Source organism: Haliaeetus leucocephalus, unplaced genomic scaffold (genome assembly GCF_000737465.1).
Source record: "Haliaeetus leucocephalus isolate CR32 unplaced genomic scaffold, Haliaeetus_leucocephalus-4.0 Scaffold517, whole genome shotgun sequence".
In the NCBI taxonomy this organism is placed as follows: Eukaryota; Metazoa; Chordata; class Aves; order Accipitriformes; family Accipitridae; genus Haliaeetus; species Haliaeetus leucocephalus.
This window is the reverse complement of record NW_010972953.1, coordinates 1,246,546-1,255,017: the sequence shown is the minus strand read 5'-3', so window position 1 is coordinate 1,255,017 and position 8,472 is coordinate 1,246,546. Positions and strand designations below refer to the sequence as shown.

The following is an 8,472-nucleotide window of genomic DNA, read 5'->3' as shown; positions in this document are numbered from 1 at the left end:
CGGACAGGCCCCGGCGACCGGAGCCATCCCCGCGGGGAGGGGGCACCCCCCTCCCGGCGGCAGGACCGGCTCCGGGAGGGGCCCCGGCCGCCGCTCACCTTTGCGGGCCTTCTCCCCGGGGATGCTCTGGGCGCGGAGGCGCTGGTCCAGGATGTAGAGCATCTCCCCGCCCAGGTTGAGGAACAGCAGCGGCAGCGTCCGGGCCGACATGGCGACCGCCGACCCCCGTCGCCGCCGCCGTTGCCCGGCAACCAAGGGGCCAATCGGGAGGCGCCGTCTTGGCCGGCCGGGGCACGCAGGCGCGCGCGCGCAAGCCCCGCCTCTGCGCCTGCGAGGCCCCTGTCAGGCGCTGGGCCCATTCCCCAACGGCGGCCTCGGGAAAAAAACCCCAAACAAACAAACAAAGAACGGGAAAGGAAATGATTAAAATAACCTCAAGGCAACAAAGAGGAGCTCGGTGCTACCCGGAGCCCCGCAGGACAACCGCACGTGCCACGGTCAGGAGCCTGGGGAGGCTTTGTTGAAAGGTGCGGAAGGTTGGCCCACAGGCGCCACGGCCGTCGTACTGGTAATTCTCCTTCAGTCACCGTCAACGGCGTTTTTGGTGTAACACACAAAACCACCGAGTTTGAGAATGACAGAGGGATGAGCGAGTGCCAGAGAACCAATGTAAATGTGTAACTCCACTGGGAAATTACAGACTTGATTGTCAGCATGATTTCCACAGCTGCAGAGCTCCCCATCAACCCGCGTTTTCCTGCGAGAAGGAATGGCACTCTGAGCGACTGTCAGGGCTGCTTTGTTTCCAAACAAGCAGCATTTTGCCTCGTTCTCTCTCCTCATTTGTCAGCCCACTGCCCAAATCCCTGCCAAATGCTGCGAGCTGCTCGGTCAATGCTATTTGACAGCACAATCCTACAGGCTTGCTGCGCACTGACAGGAGACAGGCACCGCTCGGAGGTGTTCTCGCTTGAATGTGCCTGCCTTCCCTGCCACGAGGCGATGGGGGAGTCCGCCCAGGTACTCCTCTCACAGAGATCGAACTGATCACAGCTCAGTCCAGCGCCATCAGCCTTAAAATAAACTTCTAAAACGCTTAAACCACTCATTGCACTTTTCCGGGTGCTCACCACGGCACAGATCACGCATGCACGTAAGCAAAGAGGCTTTAGGTCTTTAGGTCGTTATTTATTGTTAGTGACTGGCTGCGTCAGCCTCAACGTGCCGCTACACAGGCGTCCCCTCGCACTGCGCCTGTTTCTCCTTTGCAGCTCTCGCTCTTGCTTGCCACTCTCTTCTCTGCTTTAGCCTCTCTGGTGCTTTCAGCTTCCGCATCTCCTCAAAAACCTGCGGGAGGAGCATAAGGAGGTGAGAGAAGGGGAGAGACAAAGCTGCCTGCTGCTGAGCAGAGCTCCTCGCTGCTGCACACAGAGGCCAGGAGGGATGCTGCGCAGCAAGATCAACTCCTTCCCCTGTGCTTCCTCCAGGACTCCAGACAGCCCTGTTTTCAGGGTACCATTTGGAGGTATTCCGTTACAGCTACCCAGTCTTTTGGTTATACTTTCATTGGACTGAAATTTAGTATTTAGAGACTGAAGGCATGTCCAGCTTTTTGGTTCTGCTCAGTTATACCAACTGCACACAGCAGTTACACTGATGTACTGAGCGCAAATGAAAGTAGACAGTGGGCATACCCACGTTTCTGTTCCAAAGCTACCATCAACTTTGTCTCACATATTAGTCCCCATACCAGGCTTTGAAAAAAAGCTGGTTTGAATCATACATTTCTGAGCAAACTAGTAGCACAATCTGAAGTTCTCAAGCACAGCACGTGTGTCACTGCCCATTACACAACTGTCTTTCATGGAGCTCTTTGCTGAGCTTATGCATTTCTCTACAGACATTATCACTGTCTCCTCAAATTCAAAGCATGGATTAAAAGGATTTACCTATCAGTCTTTTCTAACTGTCTTAATTGTGCCCTTCTATAAAGAGATTTTTTTTCTACTCCAGCTACGTGGCGCTCTCTCCAGATTGCTCCATACCTTGCGGCAGAAAGCCTTCTTCACAAGCCAGCGCTTGGTGATCCTTCTGCGGTGGAGAGGGGGTAGGGTGTACTGGATATTCAACTGCTTGCAGGTGTTTTCAAAGGCATCATAGCGGACACGGCGAAGATATGCAAGTAGTTTCTTCCGGCAATCTATAGCCATCAGCATGCAACGACGGTTTCTTTTATCCTGCAAAGGACTTAGCGTTCACTAGATTGTAGACAGATTATACTTCCATTCCAATAAATTACTTAGAATAGACCAGATTATGGCTGAAAGGAAACAATCAGGTTAAGGACAGTATCTTAGAACAACTTTTCTTGGCAGATACTGCAAGCACATTAGGTCACTGCAAGGAGATCCAAGAAGACTTAATTTACTTTTCACTTAAATTGCTTTCTTCATTCCGTGTCTGCACCTTCCTCCCCCAACCCTGAAGACTGTTTTCAATTTGTATGCAGTTTCAGGCGGTGGCAAAAGCTGCAACGGCTTGAAGGCAGAGGCTGTAGTGAAGGTCTGCTGGCTAAAAACTCTGCTTCTCCTGAAATATATTCTTCCAGAAATAACACAGAAGCATTTACCTTTGGTTTTCCAGAAATTTAATGTGAAAATAAAATGTGACTTGGCTCTATCTGACCGTCTGGGTTGTTCTTTGGAAGAGAATACGTGTAGCTTGAGCCGTGCCATTCAGGGCAATCTCCCATGGGAGAAATTTCCCTACCCTATATAAGCAATTTGTGTAAAAACAAGGCTTCATCCAAGTAATTTCAAAAAGTCTCCTCTGCTGAAATATTTGGTACAACTGCTGGCTTCTTCTAAAACGTGAATTCTTTTCTGTTTTACCCTTCAAGCTTTTATGATTAACAAATAATTATGCAGTTTTTTCAAATGCAGTTGATTAATCTATTTCCCACCTTTTGCACTGCATAAAGAATCTTTAATATTTCTTGTTCATAAACTCATAGTTGTGATGTTTCAAATTTGGGCTCTGAACCCAGGTAGGTTTAGGTAGGAAAGTGGTCATTACGACATTAACACAGTCCTGTCCGCTCAACATGTCCATAGGCAGAACAAAGAGAGAATGCAGCTGCTGAAGAGATAACATTAATTACATTGAAAACTAAGCGGTGAAGCCACAGCTGCAGCTAGGATAAATTTAGCTAAACTCCGTTCAAAGGTATCTGCTCAGCTATTTCCACCAATCCAGTAACAAAAAAGAACACACTCCACATTTTAGTCAGTGAGAATGTAGCTGTGACTGAGCCAGCAGTTTCCCAGACTGGCACCATGAACAGTTGTAACTATTTCATAAACCTTCTTAGGAAAGCCATAATCCCCAGAATTAGAATCCTTTTGTTCTAAACTGAGAGAACAACCTGAACAGCTGCTGTCTCAGATGTGTGGGCTCAGATTACTAATAGTTACCTTGGGATGCCTCTGCAAATGTTCCTCGTAAGTGCGTATCTTGGCAGTCAATATAGCAACTATAAAGAACAGACATAAGAAACCGTGTGAGAGCAGCAGCTTTCCAGGGTGAGACAGTATCATCTACATCCCCTTCAAACTGCCAGCTGAGGACTGCTGTTCTAATGGGTACCCACTGCACCACAGCAAATATTACCACACGGCCCTCTGAGTAAGTGCAAAACAAACCACAAAATACAACCTACATAACCTGAGTCAGAACTATGACTATTATGAAGCTGCTTAATTAGAGCTTGAAATTTTAACAATAGATCATATGAATTTATTTGTAAAATACCTCTTGCACTCACTTAATTACTGGTGACTTTACATTCATTTCACTTCACTTGGTTTAAGCTTTGGAGGAAGAGAGACAAATTAAGAGGTTCTTTCTAAGAGCAGCAGCCAGCTCTTTGTGATTTCAGGCTTTGGAGAAAGGTACTGGTGGCATCCTGAGAAACGGAAGGTCTTTACGGCTGATAAGGGAGTGCATCTTGGTCAATGTCAGCATGGCCTTCATCTGGCCTACACTGCGCTTCAGCCAGAGCTCTCCGATGCAGAGGGAAATTCGGGTTCCATGGCTAAATCTAGTAGTTCATTTTGGTGATGAATGCAGTGTAATGCTTCATGTCACATAAGCACTTCAAGCAGAATAATGCACACGCTGCCTTTGGAGGGTGGATATGGAGTAGGAATTTGGAAAGCACCCTAGCAGACATCTGCCAGCAAGTGCATGTGCTGCCTCTGCAACGTCCCCAAACCCTGAATGGGTCCTCCAGGGCATACTGCGGGCTACCTGCCTCTTGGGTGCTCTCCTGAAGGAGATGCTCCTGATACAGGAAACTTGAAGGGCTGGGGTGGGAATAGCTGAATAAAAGCTGAGATGTACCAGCTGCCAACAATATCCTTCTACTTTTTTAACTTACCTTGCACCTCAAAGGAACCACTGTCACTGGGAGACCTCCTGACCTTTTCCACCAGCTGCTGTGTCTTTATCTTCATCTTCTCCTTCTGTGGATAACAGAAAAGAGCTTTTCACTTTCTCAGGAACACTAAAGGTCTAAGACAGCCCAGCTCTCTTCCCAAATGCCCAGATAAAGGCTTTGTAATTAACAGCTTTACTTGGTGTCCGTCACCAAATGTGTAAGCAGCGCTGCAAAAAAGGACCTGCTGCTTGCAGGACAGTGCTCAGACTTCAGCAGTGAAGCAGCACAAAAAGATCTCAGCAGAACACAGAATCACCACTGTTCAAACCAAGAGTCCAGGCACACCCTTCATCCCAAGATTACAGACGGGTGTTGAAGAAGCCCCGCTGCTCTCATGAATAGGAGAGAGAACCGAAGCTGATCTCACGTGGCAGTAGCCTTTACTTTCCGCATTGTTTTAAGCATAAGTGGTAAGTAGCGAGAAATCATAAGATCTTTGTGCTATCCTATGATTTGCTTACTTTTACTTTTTGTATGCCCAGAAAACAAAGTAATTTGGAGAACATCTGCTGTCCAGTGTATGACTTTCTAGAACACAGGCCAACCGTCAGCAGTAACATAACACAGCTCATCTCCCCTCTGATTGCCTAATATTTTCTTCTCTTGTTCTAGTATGCAATTATTATCATAAAGAAGACTGCATGATAAATTTTAAGAGCACACAAGACTTATCACTCTCATATATTTAATAGCCTCAGATTTGCAGTCATCAAGCAACACTTAAAAATAAAGTAAGGGAAGGGCATTTAACAATATAGACCAGTCTTACACAAATGTGCTCACTAAATCTTCTAGGTTTTTTTACGCAAGTAGAATGAAACTAACCTGGCTTGCCATTTCCAGTGACAAGAGTCTTTTCACTACATCATCAACACTGCAAGGAGATTGCAGATTAGTTTATAAGCTAGAAACGAAGTATATTTAATAACAAAAACGAGGTTAGGTTTTCAGAACATATTAACTTTTTGCAACTTTAATTTACTCTACAAATTTACAGCAACTCTCCTCTCCTCCCAAAGCTGTCAGCCATAAACTGTTTCTTGTGTTCCTAAGAAAAATCATGGCTGAGATTACAGAAGCATCAAGTAGTTTTGCTGCTGTGGGAAGCACAGTTATTTCAAATGATGATGAAGTCTTATCAATTCCAAAAACATTATGTGCAAATCAGGTGCTACAGATTAACCCCCAAGTAAGTGCACAATGACAAAATAATTAATTTTAAGACTGGCTCCTTCAAAGATCTGTGAAAGTCTCAGTTATGCCACTGGGGGCTCTCCATGCACCACACATGAGCAGTTCCAGAATCAAAGCACAAAAATGCTGAACTCCAGGTCCAAATTTCAGCAGCAGTCATTCATTTTGAGTTGTTTAACTACACACTCCCTAGCACCTGAGTTCAAGACAGGCACAGATTATTTCTAAGAAGATTATTTTTAGTATTTCAAGTTTATTTCTTCTTTCTGTGGATTACAAAGCCCACAGATGTGGGCAAACAGCACTTAATCTTACATTAAGTAGACAAAACCCTTACATAACCCTAATCAGTGACTGCTTTTGCAAATTTGACTTTCAAAACGACTTTGCAATTTTTGTGCTAAATTGCACACCAGTGACCGCGGAGCATTAATTACTTACTGAGCAGGTGACAGCTTCCACCTACTGTGGTTGTGTGTGTGTAAGACACAAATCTCTGAAGAGAATAGTCATTCCCTTTCCCTGCATCATACCTATTTATTATTGGGACATTGGCATAATCTTTCTTCAACATTGTGGGAGGAAGATCATCCAAATGGCTGGGGATGTCTACAAAGAGAAGATTAACATTTGAGGAAGAGCAGTACAAAGTCAGAGCTCTGAACATGCTTGCAAACTAGATCAGAGGAAACAAGTTGCAAAGAGTAGGCTGTACGCTCCAAACAAGAAGGAAGAACTTAAGAGATGAAGCTGAGATGGCAAGAACTGAGTGAATAAAATTGGGTCCCGTCTCTTGCCTTCAGCACTCTGGATTTACAACATGGCGTATAGTCTACTGAGATCACTGATCTCTTGCTGATGACAATTGCTAATTTCCCACACGTTCATGAGCTGCTGAATTTTCTGGGTAACTTTTGAGCTTGCAAGGAATTATTTCTAGAACCACAAAACCACAAAAAAGTTTACAAAGGGACCTTATGAAGTTTCTAGTCCAATCTCCCCTTTAAAGTGGGACCATCATCATTTCTTTGTCTAGCAAAGCCTTGAAAACCTCTGAGGATATTCCACAGCCCCTCTGTGAAGCGTGTCCCCACGCTGCACTGCCTTCCCAGTGAATCCCTTTTCGTTTTGTATCCAGCTGGAACATCTCTTGAGCTGCTATTTGGGACCACTGCCCCTCATTATATCATTTGGCGCTACCAAGAAGAGTCTGGCTCCCTCACCCTTGTAATTACGCGTCAAGAAGCTGTAGGATTGCAGAATCCTGTAACAGGGATTATATTTTATCTCTCTTCTCATGATGAGTTCTGCATCTTTAAAGTGAAAACCACTAACTTCTCCAAATACCCCCTCTTCCTGCAGCATTAGGGTACAACTCTGATAACGTCAACAGTAGAACATTTTGCCACGTGTTCCCACTAATCCCGACGTACCTTTCCTTTTTCTTCTCACAGGTCTGGCATAACATCTGGCTGTCTGAATAAAGGGACTGCAAGCTTGGTGGAAGAAAACAAAGATTTATCAGACTTGTGTGCACTTTTTTAGCTATGTACACATTAAATACTGCTCAGTCTGTACTAGAAAGCTGGTCAGAGTACTTAGACTCTAAGGTGATCAGTGGCTAGCCAGGTCTTTTGTCCCAAAGGAGTGTGGAACAGTTCAGCATGGTTCTTATGCGGGTGCTGAAATAAATGGGCAAAGCTGTGCTGCTTCGCAGTGATCAGAACCCAAAAGGTGAGCAGAACAGGGCAGCAGGAAGAGATTACAGACACAGCAGAGAGCGCGAGGGCTCCCCAGCTGAACTGTGTTCATTTAGAGGGTTTAAACCGATGAACTAATTCAAGTAATTTCATGTGTGAGTTAGATGGGCTGCTCTGGACTACCCCAGCAGCAGGGCGCAGAGGCAGCAAGACCTAGAGACAACCTTTGACTGGCACAGCTTAGTACAGATGAGAATATTCATCAGCCAGCCTGAACTGAGCCGTTCTTTGACCTTTCAAGAACAAACTCCTCCAACTGCTCTTTCGAGGCCCCTGCTACCAGAATCGATACCTGCTTCAGATTATTCACCCGCGCCTCAAACAAGTCTTCAGGTACAGGCTTTGCCAGTCCACGTACCCGCCTGCAAACGGAACCATCCGAGAAGCACACGAGCTCGGCTCTGGATCCGTGAGGCACCAGAACCGCGCGTGGGCTGTCAGCACAGGCGTCGAGCACGGGCCTCGGCGCCCCGTCTCACGCTTACCGTGCGGTAACGGTGCCTGCAGAAACCAGGCCAGGGCGCCAGCCCGCGTCCTTGGCCCGGCTCACAGCAGATCTCTGGCCCGGGAGCGGCCCCAGCCGGTCCCCGCCGTGCGCAGGGCAGGGTCCGCGGGCAGCCCCCCGTCCTGCCCCGCTGCCTTGAGGGACACCCCGGGGTCCTGCCCGCGCCTTGCCTCCCCAGCAGGGCCCCACGTCGTCCCCCCAGGGGCACCGAGCCCCCCGTCCCCTCTCAGGGCCGCCCCAGGCCACCCCCGACCCCAGGCCGCCCGGCCCGGCCTCCTCTTCCTTCGCCGGGCCCCCGCTTCCCCTTCCACCCTCCCTCCCAGCGGCCTCTCTAGTGCGGCCGAGCTCCCCGAGCGCCTCACCGGCCCCGTCGCCGCCGCGGACGCTCCCCAGGACAGCGGCCCCGCCGCGGACCGGCCCCGCCAGGCAGCGGCCTAGCGCCGTCCGCAGCGCCAGCATGGCCCTCCGCTCACGGCCCCGCCGCCACGGGCGCCGCCATCTTGCCCAGGCGCGGC

The 8,472-nt window shown here is 48.1% G+C and overlaps 2 protein-coding genes across 2 annotated transcripts in view; both read right to left on the bottom strand.

The window, feature by feature from the left end:
• The window catches only part of OSCP1 (organic solute carrier partner 1), an 11,874-nt gene extending 11,633 nt beyond the window's left edge, over nt 1–241 (bottom strand). Inside the window, exon 1 of the mRNA XM_010576304.1 lies at nt 99–241. Coding sequence (XP_010574606.1) covers nt 99–210 — 112 coding nt within the window. The 5' untranslated portion in view covers nt 211–241. The remainder of the gene's footprint in view (nt 1–98) is intronic.
• A 953-nt stretch (nt 242–1,194) lies between these two features.
• MRPS15 (mitochondrial ribosomal protein S15) lies at nt 1,195–8,416 on the bottom strand. Its single transcript, XM_010576303.1, has 8 exons — nt 8,320–8,416; nt 7,126–7,188; nt 6,226–6,301; nt 5,324–5,372; nt 4,439–4,523; nt 3,474–3,532; nt 2,046–2,237; nt 1,195–1,347 (listed from the first exon to the last, which is right to left on the bottom strand). The coding sequence occupies exons 1-8, from the start codon at nt 8,414–8,416 to the stop codon at nt 1,228–1,230; spliced, it is 741 nt and encodes a 246-aa protein (XP_010574605.1). The 3' UTR covers nt 1,195–1,227.
• Between the last annotated feature and the right edge of the window lie 56 nt (nt 8,417–8,472).

Bases quoted from the DNA above. Each gene is read 5' to 3' on its own strand.
- MRPS15 (XM_010576303.1), bottom strand. From the start codon at position 8,416: ATGCTGGCGCTGCGGACGGCGCTAGGCCGCTGCCTGGCGGGGCCGGTC. The intron at 7,189-8,319 runs GTGAGGCGCTCG...TCTTCCACCAAG, and splicing joins CCGCGGCGGCGACGGGGCCG to CTTGCAGTCCCTTTATTCAG. The intron at 2,238-3,473 runs GTAACTATTAGT...AGTCCTTTGCAG, and splicing joins ATTTGCAGAGGCATCCCAAG to GATAAAAGAAACCGTCGTTG.